The sequence below is a fragment of the Dermochelys coriacea genome, chromosome 14 (assembly GCF_009764565.3).
Source record: "Dermochelys coriacea isolate rDerCor1 chromosome 14, rDerCor1.pri.v4, whole genome shotgun sequence".
Taxonomy (NCBI): Eukaryota; Metazoa; Chordata; order Testudines; family Dermochelyidae; genus Dermochelys; species Dermochelys coriacea.
Genome location: NC_050081.1, coordinates 580,187 through 594,425, shown reverse-complemented (window position 1 = coordinate 594,425; position 14,239 = coordinate 580,187). Strand labels below are relative to the sequence as shown.

General features: G+C 46.2%; 1 protein-coding gene across 9 annotated transcripts in view; it reads left to right on the top strand.

Annotated features, from left to right (window-relative positions):
• ASPSCR1 (ASPSCR1 tether for SLC2A4, UBX domain containing) overlaps nt 1–14,239 on the top strand; it is a 93,462-nt gene that overhangs the window by 47,668 nt on the left and 31,555 nt on the right. For 6 of the 9 annotated variants that reach the window (XM_043496501.1, XM_038371476.2, XM_043496505.1 and 3 more), the window contains 4 exons: nt 1,224–1,363; nt 6,010–6,091; nt 9,443–9,509; nt 14,015–14,077. In XM_043496501.1, coding sequence (XP_043352436.1) covers nt 1,224–1,363; nt 6,010–6,091; nt 9,443–9,509; nt 14,015–14,077 — 352 coding nt within the window. The remainder of the gene's footprint in view (nt 1–1,223; nt 1,364–6,009; nt 6,092–9,442; nt 9,510–14,014; nt 14,078–14,239) is intronic. The other 3 variants (XM_043496504.1, XM_038371479.2, XM_043496503.1) reach the window with 2 other exon arrangements.

Genomic DNA, 14,239 nt, shown 5'->3' with positions numbered 1-14,239 from the left:
TGTCATAGCTTCCGCCTCTCACAGAGGTGGAGTAATCATGCTGATGGGAGAGCGCTCTCCCATTGGCATAGAGCATCTTCACCAGATGTGCTACAGAGGCACAGCTGCATCAGTGCAGCTGTTAACTAACTCTGTAAACAGCTAGCACTGGAAGATTGATATGCGGGAGTCTTTCCAAGAGGGCAGCTTGGCAGCTTAGGAACTCTTCCTGTGCTCGCAGCCCAGGGAAAGCTGCAGCTCTGGGCACTCCTCTTCACCAGCCCAGGGAAAACTGCAGCTCTGGGCACTCCTCTTCACCAGCCCAGGGAAAGCTGCAATCAGGCTCTTTCATCCTTTAGTTAGAGCTGACTCCACTTGACTTTCTAAAAGTAGCTGAGAGTCCCACCCACGCAACCTCACTCTTTTAATTTCTCAAATTACCCTTTGGTGCCCACAAATGTAGCAAACCTTGCCTTGTAATTTGCGTTGTCTCTGAGAGACTGTGTTCCCAGGGGGCCCCGTACATGTGGGAATGGGAGAGGAGGCCATGCTCTTGGGTGTGCTGGAGGTTGGTTGGGGGGTATATGAGTCTGTGTGGGAGAGAAGAGGGCCAAGAGGTTTGCGTAAATAGGAATATTCTAAATCATGGAGTCTTGGGTCATGTCAGGCAGGCAACTGGCTGTCAGGGGCTCCTGGTTACAAAACAGCATATTATCCATAAAAGCTCGTGTTCTGCCACTGGCCTGCCTCTCAGCTCTGGAGATTGCAGCACTTTTTCCTTTTCTGTCTCATACAAATTCTCATCTACCTTAGAATGTCCTGATTCTAAAAGGTTAGAATTGTTCCAGAACTGACTAATCTGATTGGCTGGTGATGATTCTGACATCCAAGTGTTTGTAGCAGAACTGTTGCCAGGTAGCTAGCATGCTTTGCCCCAGGGCGGGGAGAGAAGGCAGCTGTGCTCTACCACTGGAAAGATATGGGTGTGTGGACAGAGTCTGGGACAGGAGTAGCTCCCTGGTGCTTATAGCATGGGAGTGGTTAGCTGGAGCTGCAGTACAATATAAGATCTTTTGTGTTATGTAGGTGAAGAGATCCCTTTGGGCAGGTCTTTCCTAGATGAGAGATGCATCCTGTGAATGGACCTTATTTTGCAAATGCTGAAGTCTGATTTTTGTGCTATGCTTTGGCGTTACTGGGGTGTAGCATTCAAGTCTAACCTGTGCTCCCTCTCTGCTCTGCAGCTTTTGGAGCGAGAGCCAGTCGTCTGCCATCCAGATCTGGAAGAGCCACTGTCTGCTGGCCCACAGGATCTTCCTGATGAGTTCTTCGAAGTCACAGTGGATGATGTGCGGAAACGCTTGGCCCAGCTGCAGAGTGAGAGGCAAGTTTTCTTTTCATTAGCAATTGAAGTTCCTCCATCTCCTCTTGCCACTCTGAGTGCATTACATTGGTTCTCTATAGATTGTGCTGGCTTCTAGGGAAAAGGTTCTGGTCTGATCGATGGCTTGGGCTTTGTGTACCTGGGAATTCTAGCTCCCCAGTCTTATAAAATACTTTCCTGTCCTTGGTGGATTGAAAGATCTTAGGCTTTAATCTTGGTTTCAGAGTAGCAGCCGTGTTAGTCTGTATTCGCAAAAAGAAAAGGAGTACTTGTGGAACCTTAGAGACTAACAAATTTATTAGAGCATAAGCTTTCGTGAGCTACAGCTCACTTCATCGGATGCATCGGATGAAGTGAGCTGTAGCTCACGAAAGCTTATGGTCTAATAAATTTGTTAGTCTCTAAGGTTCCACAAGTACTCCTTTTCTTTTAGGCTTTAATCTTGTTGTTAATCATTTGGCCTAAGCAGGGAGTTTGGCACCTGTCCAGGACAGAACATGCTAGGTTCCAGACCTGGGGCATTTGTGATTTTTCAGATCAAGAACTGAGCTACTGAACAACACAACAGAATTGGTCAACAGACTAGAACAGAAAACACTCCAATAATGAGTGCTGGAGGGAGAAATGGGATTGGGGTTCCGGGACTAGATTGGAATTTAGGAGATTTTGTTCTGTTCCTGGTTCAGTCACAGATCTACTCTGTGACCTTGGGCCAGATTCTTTGCTTTTCCCAACTAGGAAGACTCCTTGATCCTACAGCTGGTTGTGTGCTGGCCTTGGTTTATTTTAGAGTGGCCTAGTGGCTTCTCCATGGTATTCTACGTGATAATGGCCCCAACATACTCCTAATGCCAGTGGCTGCATGGTACATTGTGTGATGTAGGAGGAATCACCAGCATGGGAGATTTGGTTACCTTCTGGCCCCTTGGCACTGCTAGAGCAGTATATAAGGGATGGATTGGATCTCTGGATCTCTCTGTGCCTCAGTCTGCTTAAAGAAGTCTTAAAGAAGGATAATTTTTCCCTACCTCACAAGGGTGTTGAGGATTAATTCTTCAATGCATGTGATGTATTTAGATACTATGGTGTTGAGCATCATAGAAAAACCTAAGGTAAATAAACTGACTGGAAGGCGCAAGGTGCCCACGTTGGGACAGGATTTAAAATTATTGCATGTCTTGTCATACCTGTTAAGTACATTTCAGCCAGTTATCCCAAACCTACTTGATTCCCCTTCCCCATCACAAATAATTGCTGCTTTTAAAGATGGATGTGCATTCATATGCCAGGGGCCTAAAACATGAGAGCTGAAACAACATTTCACAAAAAGAAAGGAGTACTTGTGGCACCTTAGAGACTAACACATTTATTTGAGCATAAGCTTTCGTGAGCTACAGCTCACTTCATCGGATGCATGCAGTGGAAAATACATTGGGGAGATTTATATACACAGAGAACATGAAACAATGGGTGTTACCATACACACTGTAACAAGAGTGATCAGGTAAGGTGAGCTATTACCAGCAGGAGAGTGGGGTGGTGGACACCTTTTGTAATGATGATCAAGGTGGGCCATTTCCAGCAGTTGACAAGAACGTGTGAGGAACAGAAGCTGGGTGAGTTCCTGAACAGATTCTCTTAAAAGTTGGGAACCTGTATAGGAAAATTTCTGAACTCTTAATCCTATTTTGAATCAAGTATTCAGTTAAGATAAACCTTTTGCCCTTCTGGTAAATTAATGCTCTGAATTCAGTGTTTGAGTCATAATCTTCCTTTAAATATGGAGCAACTCATGTAACATCATAGTTAGGGTTGACCAGAGCTTTCTGCTTAGAACTGCGTTTTCAAAGAGCTCTAAAATCCACATGGATGTTCAGATTGGTAGAGCCCTGCATGGATACAAATTTATATCCACGGATGCGGATATCCACAGATATAAATTGGTATCTGCGGAACCTCAGGGCTTTCCCAGGAACTGTAATGGCGAAAAGAGCAGAATGTGGGGCCACCACGCCCAGGAGCCAGCGCCTTGTGCTGGCAGCTCCTCCAGTGTGGCTGTAGCGCCCCCTGCCCTGCCTCCAGCCCTTCCACGCAGCTGATGTCTCTCCTGTTTGGGGGTGTGCGTGCTGCTTGAACACAAGAGTGTGACCAGGGACAGCTGCTGGTGAGCTGAGGGTGGTACAGGTGCACTGGAGGAGCAGCTGATGTGGGACGCTGGCTCCTGGGAGTGGTGGCCCCATGGTCTGCTCCTTTTTCCGCAAACCGTGAGAGCCCTGCGGTTCCGTGGATACAGATTTATATCCGCATCCGCGGATATAAATTTGTATCCATGCAGGGCTCTACGGATTGGCCTGAAAATTGGCATGCCACTTGGGTTTATGTCTATGCAGCCCATGGATTGAGCCTCACAGCCTGGGTCAACAGACTTGTTCTAGAGGGCCAGTTTGAGCTCCGCAAGAGCTCAATGATTGAGAAATGTGAGCAACCCATCCACCAGTCCAGCTGGTGGTTTAGACTGTTAGTGATCTGCAGTCCTAATGAGTTCCAATCCCCTGCTTGCCTGACTTCTGTATTTAGTTTATACACCTGGGCTTTTATGGATCCAGCCAAAAACTATGGCTAGTTAGCCACATTAATATTGTATCACTTATTGCCCTGGAGTTCATGTAATGTCAGATATGCTTCTGCTGGGCCCTGGTAGGGGTTTCCTTACTGCCTAGTGGTACCTCTGGTTGATATCTGAAAATTGCCCCTAAAAACTTTCTACAACGCTTTGTTCTGCCCACATTTGCCCTTGAATCATACCTCCTCACTTCCCCCACTTTCTCAAAAACCAAGAAAAATTCACATGCCAAAAAGTTGTTTATGAGGAGTTAAGAGTGTGGGAACTCAGCACTATTGTGTGCTCCTTGTGATTTTTCAGAATGGGAGAGTTTAATTACCAGAACTCAAATGTTGGGAAACTAGGAAATGCATTACCCCTTCCTAACCAAATGTGCCATTTTCTCTGTGCCCTGCATTCCTATTCATACAATTGAATTTACCCTCACTATGGCCTGTGCAGCATCATTGGTCTGGGAAGTACTTGCGGTTGGTTGGCAGAGGTAAGCTACTCTGATCTCCTTGAGGGGACTCTTTGGGCAGAGTTCAGTTGGTATAGTTGTTATATGGGAAGTGCTGACTTAACTCTGCATTTCCTGGTTTGACATTTGGGCTTAAATTGCAGGAAGGGAGATTTAGGTTGGACATTAGGAAAAACTTCCTAATTGTCAGGGTGGTTAAACACTGGAATAAATTGCCTAGGGAGGTTGTGGAATCTCCATGATTGGAGATTAAGAGCAGATTGGACAAACACCTGTCAGGGATGGTCTAGATTAGGCCTGCCACGAGTGCAGGGGACCGGACTAGATGACCTCTTGAGTTTCCTTCCATTCTATGATTCTGTGATTGTTCTATGATTTACATTCTGGGAGCTAAACTCCTGCTTGGGCAGGGCAGGATGAGCACAGGGCAATTTTGAGTGTCTCCAGTCTTAACTCCATGTTAACTCGTTTTTTGTATGTGATAGTGTGATCCTGCTGCTCTTCTTCCTGCTGCCATAGACTGAAGATGGCAGCATGCTGGGAGACCTAACTTCTGTGGCAAGATCCTGAAATTCATTGGCAGGCTGGGAATTATGCAGCAGCTTCTTTTCCATTTAGTCAGTACAGAATTGATTTGATATGAAATTCAACTTACTTTATGCTGCCCCCACGTCTCCAGTTTTCAATATGTTGTATATTTTTGTATTGTTGTGGAATTAACTGCATCATCAATATGGGGGAGACCTGGGATGGGGTCATTTGGGTTTTTGCATCTGGGGATGTGTGGGTGGCAATTTGGGATTGTGGGATAAGCACATTAGCAGAATGATTCTGCTACAGTGATGCACTGTGAAACAGTTCACGGTTCATAGTCCAGAATGAAATTGTCACTTTGAGGTTTCAGAGTTATTACCCCATGATTGAGGTGAAGAGGGATGTTTACACTTGTCTGAGTTATTGATTCAGGCTGTCTACAAAGTCAGGCAGGCATCATTGTGTCAGTTGGGTCATGTTCTCAAGGTTTTCTTCACAACCATGAGGGCTAGAAAGATTTTTTTTTTTTTTTTTTTAAATGAAGCTGAGGCTCTGGAGCCCAATTCTGTGTAAAGGGAAATGGCAGAGAATCCATGAAACCTGCTTAAGAGGGAACCTGTACTGGTACAAATATTCAAAACGTTCTGGGATCTCTCATATATCTGGAAGCAAAAAGGAGTTCCAAGGTAATGTTATGGGCAGATTCAGGAGTTGGTTCAGAATAGCGTTGCCAAGTGGTGGTGGTCACACATAGAGAGTGGAGCAGAGCTTTATGGGGAAGGAGAGAATGTGGAGGGACCTAGGGTGGCTTTTAGGGTGGCTGTGGTGGTGCAGTTGTGGATTTACTGGTGATGGAGAGGAAGGTGTGCTGAAGGGACTGGGATCTGAGGACAGCTGGCATGAAGGTAGGAGAGGGGAATACATCGAGCAGCAGTTAGCTGTATTGGCCTGTTTTCGCCTTAGATTTACATTAACAAGATGAATCTTAGTGGTAGAACTAACGTATTGTCTCCTTCTCACCCTATTTAGGAAACGTCTGGAAGAAGCTCCCTTGATGACAAAATCTTTGAGAGAAGCTCAGATGAAGGAGAAGTTACAGCATTACCCAAAGGTAGCCTTTGTTCCTTTTCCTCTTTCTGGCTGAGTGTAAATTTAGTGGTCAGATAGCTTCAGGGCCCAAACTCTGACCACCAGGATCCTAAGCGCTTGCAGCTGCTCTTAGGGGAGGGCTTCTAAGGCCTTGTACACTACACAGTTTTGTTGGCATAACAGTGGAGGTGTACACACTACAGTGCTTCTCCCGTTGACAAAACTCTCCTGCTTTGCCGACAAAATAAAACCACCTTGACAAGAGGGCAGAGATTTTTGCGGCAAAGATAGATCAACAAAGTGTCAGTGTAGACCCTGTGTTCATTATATTGCTGTAACTGGCCTCCAGGAGGTATCCCACAATGCCCACCATGACCACTTTGCTTACCGTTTTGAACTCCACTGCTCTGCATCCAGCCACCCAGACAGGTGCTCCTCTCCTTTCAAAACCCCAGGTAGTTTTGACGCTGCTCAGCGTGGAGAGCTCATATAGCTACTGCCCAGCTGAGCATGCGGCTCCCGGCAGCAAATGCACTCCTGCCTGAACTACTGGGGAGGGGGGTGGATCTCCTGGGTTTGTGGGCAGAGGAGGCTGTAGGAGAACTCAGAGGGAATCACCAAATCAAAACTTTAACGTGGAATCCTGCTCTCCCCGGCACACATCAGTAGACAGGGTGGGCAGGCTGCTGCTGGGGTGTGGGGAGGAAGAGACTTGTGCTGTGCAGAGCCAGGAAGTGAAGTGGGGGATGATGTTGGGGTGTCCCCCTCTGCTCCCTGGAGTACTGGTCTCTGCTGAGCCAGGGTGAAGGGACAGGGGGACACCAGCTATCTGTGCCCACCAGCTTCTGCCTCAGGATTGGTTGCTTCCAGCTGCTGTCTGAACTTAGAGACAGCGTGCTGACACACTCACTCTCCACAACTCTGTCTGTGCATCTGTCTCTCTCTCACACACACACACCTACCTATCTACCTCTGTGGGCTTCTTGAGTTAGTGTTCAGCAATGTCAGTTTGTTCATATTACCAAGTGCTACTTTAAAACGTGATTTACGATGTGTTACTTTTCGGGCACACACAGCAATGATAACTAGGTTCCTAGCATGGCGCAAACAAACAATGCCAAGCTCAGCACACTACAGCAAAACGCATTACTGTGGCTCAGTGTTAAAATGCTTCTTCAAGGCATTCCCCACCCAAATAACCTGTTGGGCTCCTCTTTTTTAGCCTTGTGTTCATAACACACAGCACAATACTGAAGACAGTGCAGGATCCATGCTTTCTGACAGATGGCTGGGGGGCAAGTTACCAGGGCAGTTGAAAGGTAGCTGGCAATCTAGTAGGATGCCCATGAACGATGGCATTGAGAAACCCTCATTATGTGATGCTGAACTAGACCCCATAAGGCACTGCAAATCCTTCCCAAAGCATCCTGCGGCCAGTTGCATAGTGGGATAGCTACCCACAGCGCACTTCTCTGTGTCAGTGCAAGAGCTGCTATTGTGGGTGGTCCACCGACACAAGGAGCATAGTGTGAACATGCAACAGTGGTATAATTACAATGGTGGCTGTATGTTGGCATAACTTGCATCGACAAAACTCTGAAGTGTAGACAAGACCTAAGTGTCTGATGTGGCTTACATCTGCGGTGATGTGCATGTGAAATCATCTGCTCATAATGGCTCCATTCAGTGGCAGAGAGAATTAATTTTATTCAATACAAAATTACACAAGACAGTTAAATCCAAAGCTGACTGCAAAGTTACCAAGGGATCTCACAAAACAGGGTGACTGAGCAACAAAATGATCAGATGAAATTCAGTGTTGATAAATGGGAAGTAATGCATGTTGGAAAACATCATCCCAACTATACATATAAAATGAAGGGGTCTGAATAAGCTGTCACCACTCAAGAAAGATCTTGGAGTCACTATGGCTAGTTCTCTGAAAACATCAATCAAAGTGAAGTGGCAGCCAAAAAAGCGAACAGAATGTTGGGAACCATAAGGAATGGGATAGATGATAAGACAGAAAATGTCATAATGCCACTATTAAATCCATGGTACACCCACGCCATGAATATTGCATGCAGTTCTGGTCGCTCTATCTCAAAAAAGATACACTAGAGTTGGAAAAGGTACAGAGAAGGGCAACAAAAACAATGAGGTGTATGAAACAGCTTCCGTATGAGGAGAGATTAATGAGACGGGGACTGTTCAGCTTGGAAAAGACGACTGGCGGGAGACGATCGAGTCTGTATAGTCGTGACTGGTGAGGAGAAAGTGAATAAGAACGTGTTATTTATCCCTGCCCATAGCACAAGAACTAGGGGTCACCCAATGACATTAATAGGCAGTAGGTTTAAAACAAAGGAAGTATTTCTTCACACAACACGCAGTCAACCTGTGGCACTTGTTGCCAGAGCATGTTGTGAAGGCCAAAACTATACATCATTTTTTAAAAAAAACCTAAAACCTAGGTGAGTTCATGGAGGACAGGTCCATCAATGGCTATTAGTGAAGATGGTCAGGGATGCAACCTCATGCTCTGTGTGTATCTAGACCTGTGACTGCCAGATGCTGGGACTGGACGATAGGATGGATCTCTTGATAATTGCCCTCATCTGTTCTTCCCCCTGGGACACCTGACATTGGCCACTCTGGGAAGACAGGATACTGGGTTAGACGGGGCCATTGGTCTGACCCAGTATGGCCACTTTTATGTTCTTTCTTTATTTTAAAATGGCTTGGAAGCATCAAGTGGTGCATATAGCAGTCTGTGTGACCATGTGAGCTTCCCTCTGTTCCCCTCATCCTCTCCCTGCGTTTCTCTCTGCTGGCTGTTACACTCCTATAGTATAAAGAAAAGGAGTACTTGTGGCACCTTAGAGACTTACAAATTTATTAGAGCATAAGCTTTCGTGAGCTACAGCTCACTTCATCGGATTTTTTTTTTCCACCGAATGCATCCAATGAAGTGAGCTGTAGCTCACGAAAGCTTATGCTCTAATAAATTTGTTAGTCTCTAAGGTGCCACAAGTACTCCTTTTCTTTTTGCGAATACAGACTAATACGGCTGCTACTATGAAACTCCTATAGTATGTTGTTCCAAATTAAATGGCTAGGTCTTTGGAGAGGGGCTGTCTTTGTCTGTGTGGTTCTCATCCCATTTGGGGGTCTCAAGGTGCCACCACAATACAAATAATGGTTGACGTTCTTGGATCCAGCCTCTCAGGAAGAGAGTCAATTCTGTATGAGCCTCTTGTGAGGCAGAGGTAACCTGGCCTCTACCTGAGCCCTGACTTTAGCTTATTTAAATGGAGCTCTTACTCTTTTTGAGAGTGAAGGTTTCAGCTTATGCAGCTTTGTTTCTAACTAGGTTGTGCTGAGAGTCCAGTTCCCAGACCGTCATGTTCTGCAAGGGTTCTTCCGCCCCAATGAAACTGGTAAGAGCATCCCTGCTTCTGTCTGACTGGTGACGATAGCCGGCAGTGCCACTTACATCTGTGAAGTAGTGTTACAGGAGGGGGGTCCCAGGCATCTCTGCACTGCTGGGGAGAGTGACACAGCTTTGAAGAAGCTGCAGTAATTAGTTGCACTGTCACATCTCCATCCACCCGTGTGGGCGTTCTTTCAAAGGTGGGTGCATAACTAGTTGGAAAACTGTTCCTAGAGAGTAGTTATCAGTGGTTCACAGTCAAAGCTGGAAAGGCATATCAAGTGGGGTTCTGCAGCAATCAGTTCTGGGTCCGGTTCTGTTCAATATCTTCATCAATGAGTTAGATAATGGCATAGAGAGTACACTTATAAAGTTTGAAGATGGCACCAAGCTGGGAGGGGTTGCAGGTGCTTTGGAAGATAGGGTTAAATTTCAAAATGATCTAGACAAACTGGAGAAATGGTCTGAAGAAAATAGGATGAAATTCAATAAGAAAAAAAGGCAAAGTATTCCACTTAGGAAGGAACAATCAGTTGCACACATACAAAATGAGAAATGACCGCGGAAAGGGATCTGGTGGTCATAATGGACCACAAGCTAAATATGAGTCAATAGTGTAACGCTGTTGCAAAAAAAGGCAAACATCACTCTGGGATGTATTAGCAGGAGTGTTGTAAGCAAGACACGAGAAGTAATTCTTCCGTTCTACTCTGTGCTGATTAGGCCTCAACTGGAGTATTGTGTCCAGTTCTGGGCGCCATATTTCCGAAAAGATGTGGACAAATTGGAGAAAGTCCAGAGAAGAGAAACACAAATGATTAAAGGTCTAGAAAACATGACCTATGAGGGAAGATTGAAAAAAATGGGTTTGTTAAGTCTGGAGAAGAAAAGACTGAGAGGGGACATAACAGTTTTCATGTACATAAAAGGTTACTGGAGGAGGGAGAAAAATTATTCTCCTTAAACTCTGTGTTGAGGATAGGATAAGAAGCAATGGGCTTAAATTGCAGCAAGGGAGGTTTAGGTTGGACATTAGGAAAAACTTCCTAACTGTCATGGTGGTTAAGTACTGGAATAAATTTCCCAGGGAGGTTGTGAAATCTCCATCAGTGGAGATTTTTAAGAGCAGGTTAGACAAATACCAGTCAGGGATGGTCTAGATCTGGGTGGGCCAACTTTTTGGCCCGAGGGCCACATTTGGGTATGGAAATTATATGTCAGGCCATGAATGCTCACAAAATTGGGGGTTGGGGTGCAGGATAGGATGAGGGCTCTGGGGTGGGGCCAGAAATGAGGAGTTCAGGGTGTGGGATGGGGCTCCAGGCTGGGGCAGGGGGTTGGGTGCAGGGGGGAAGGCTCTGGCTGGGGGTGTGGGCTCTGGAGATGAGGGATTTGGGGTACAGGAAGGCATTCTGGGCTGGGACCTAGGGATTCGGATGGTGGGAGGGGGATCAGGGCTGGGTCAGGGAGTTGGAGCATGGGAGGAGGTCAGGGTGCAGGCTCCAGGTGGCGCTCAAGCAGCTCCCAGAAGCAGCAGCATGTCCCATCTCCAGCTCCTATGCGGAGGCGCGGCCAGGCATTCTGCGCACTGCCTCATCTGCAGGCGCTGCCCCTGCAGCTCCCATTGGAGCCGGAGAGGGGACATGCCGCTGCTTCCTGGAGCCCGCAGAGCCATGGCTCATGCAGAGCAGGGCAAGCCCCTGACCCTGCTCCCCAGCAGGAGCTCGAGGGCCAGATTAAAACCTCTGATGGGCTGGATGCAGCCCGCGGGCCGTAGTTTACCCACCCCGGTCTAGATAATACTTAGTCCTGCCATGGGTGTAGGGGACTGGACTAGATCATTGGCTCTCAACTTTTCCAGAGTATTGTATCCCTTTCAGGAGTCTGATTTGTCTTGCATACCCCAAGTTTCACCTTAGTTACAAGCTACTTGCTTCCAAAATCAGACATAAAAATCCAAAAGTGTCACAGCATACTATTACTGAAAAATTGTTTACTTTCTCCTTTTTACCATATAATTATAAAATAAATCAATTGGAATATAAATATTGTACTAAAATTTAATTGTATATAGAGCAGTACAAACAAGTCATTGTCTATATGAAATTTTAGTATGTACCGACTTCGCTAGTGCTTTTTATGTAACCTGTTGTAAAACTAGGCAAATATCTAGATGAGTTGATGTATCCCCTGGAAGACCTCTGCATACCCCCAGTCGAGAACCACTGAATTAGATGGCCTCTCGAGGTCCCTTCCAGTCCTACCATTCTATGATTCTGTAAGGAGCTAGTGCAGTCTGTTCATGTTGCTTCAGTGAGTTGCATAAAAAGGTTTGGAGACATTCACCTTTAGCAGACCTGCAAAGAAAGAGGAGTTTCCAGGACTGCATGATGGGGGCCATGCCCAGAAAAGCTGTAGGGTCCCAACTGAGGTCACAGTATTCTTGCCATAGTACATAGTATTGTCCCAGTAGAGTTGAGGCTTGTTCCAGCCAGAGTGCGAGAGAAGGCTTGATTTAGCTGTTGTGTCTAAAGTTACCAAAGACCAAAACAAAAAAGCAGGTGTCCTCAGCTCAGTCAGAATAGTGGGGAGATTAGAGCTTCTTGCAGGGAATATGTCAGGGTATACATCCAATTGCTCTCCTTGCTACTAATTTAGATCCTCCACCTTTGGTGGAGTCAGGTGCCCTTGCCGATTAGACTACTTGATGTTGCCCCAGGAAACACCTGCTGTCTCATTAGACCTGAGAATTGGTGACCAGAGTCTCAGGTATCTGTTCCCCTCTGCAGATCTGGACTTCCTGGCTGTCTGGTGCAAGATTTTAAAGCTTCTGTTTGTCAGGTGTGGAGTGGACTTTTGTCCACCCTGTTCCCAGGGCATTCGGGGTGGGATGGATAGAAGAGTTAATACAGAAGGATTAACTTGGTAACCAGTCAATACCATGTAGTATAATCAAAGGAATAAATAAAGGTTCCAAAGATCCTCAAACTAGTTGCAGCTGCAACTTCAGTCATTTGTGTAGCTAGTGATGCTTCCTTTTGAAGGGAGCAACTGGGGTCTGTAACAACAGGAGATGTTATTACTCCATGGTCCAGCCATGGCACCCAGTCTCAGGCTTCTGGCTCGCCAGCTGTTGCCTCTCTTGCGTGGAGACCAAACTTCTCATTCTCATTTTACCAGGGTATGTCCTGACTGAGCAGTTCCCTACCTTCACTGGGTTACTGCCAGGAAAGACAGTCTGCCTAAGCAGACCCCCTTGCTTTCTCTTCAGAGACCGATAACAGAGTGACTGCTACAGACATAAGTTACCACACAGCTCTTTCTAAACAAGACTACTTTTGTCTTAAGATAAAAAGCGCTACTGAGAAAACATATTAAAAACAATATAATAACCTGCGCACGCGCTCAAAGCTTACCAGAGTTCATCCCAACTCTAGCACTGGCTCTGGCAAGAACAGACTTTCAAAACCGCACCCTAGGGTTTCCTTATGGTTACAAGTTCATCATCACTTCAGCTCAGAACAAGCACCCTCATGACTAGTTGATACAAATCAGGGGTCTTTGATCTAGAGTTTTCAGAAGTAGGTAATTAGTATACAATGGGGGTCTCTTCCCACGGCACATCTTCAAAAGGGGGCTTTGGAGGGGAGAATTTGCATTCCCCTCACCTCAAGGTATTTCCTAGGAAATCCACTTCACAGACATTGATCTAAAAAGACCCTTGAACTTCCACATACCTTCCATAGATTGCATTAATCTTGTTTTCCTCCTAATGAAGGTTCGTACAATCTCAGTTGTTCGTAAACATTTGCATTTCCAATACAATGTACCCCAAAGGTAATTAAGTTTAACTTAATTCAGTAAAATTCATTCAGGATATTCAGTCCGTCACAGACGTGACTGGTGCACAGAGCTGTATTTTCCATGTAAATGAGTGACCCTGGGGGTGTCTGGGAAGATTCCTTGTGAGCCTGCAGTAGTAAATGTAAGGCTCATTGACTTCTTTCAGAGAAACAGGACCTCCCCTCCATCCCTTAGCCAAAATGGAGGGCCAAGGGAATTCTGTGGATGGAGGAACTGATGGACAGATAATGCTCAGATACTATGGTGAGGTGGGCTATATGAGACCTAGGTAGAGTACGCTCTCCATTAGGACTAGGTGTGTTTGGAAATCCAAGTGCGGTTTATGGCCTAAAAGGAGAAATGGGGGGAGGAGGAGTTTTGCTGAAAGCAAGGGCTGATGCACTGATTTACTCACTATCTGCTTTGCTGAGACCCTGTGCAGCTACCAATGGGTCTGCTCCCTCTTTCCAGAGAGGGGTATAGTGGTGACAACTGTGATATTTGTTCGAGAGAGAGGTACCTGATATACAGACTCTGCTGTCATGCAGGGGGAAGTATTTGAGGAACAGGCTGTGTCCCATGCCCAGCATATGGGCGCTGTGGGTGGGTTTGTGTGAGATATGGATTGTCCCCCTCACCCTGCAAACCCTTCTCTTCTTCACTTCACAGTTGGCATTTTGAGAGACTTTGTGAGAAGCCACCTTGCAGATGCAGAGCTGTCATTCTACCTGTGTGAGTCCAGTGGTTTCTTATACCCGTTCCTTCCCTTGCACGCCTTTCCCTGGAGTGATGGCCTGGTACAAAGCCCATCTCCCCGCCATCTCCTGGGGTGGTGCCCTGATACTTGGCCCAGGTAGGACTGTGTCTCCTCTCTATGGCTCAGGAGTGCAAAGG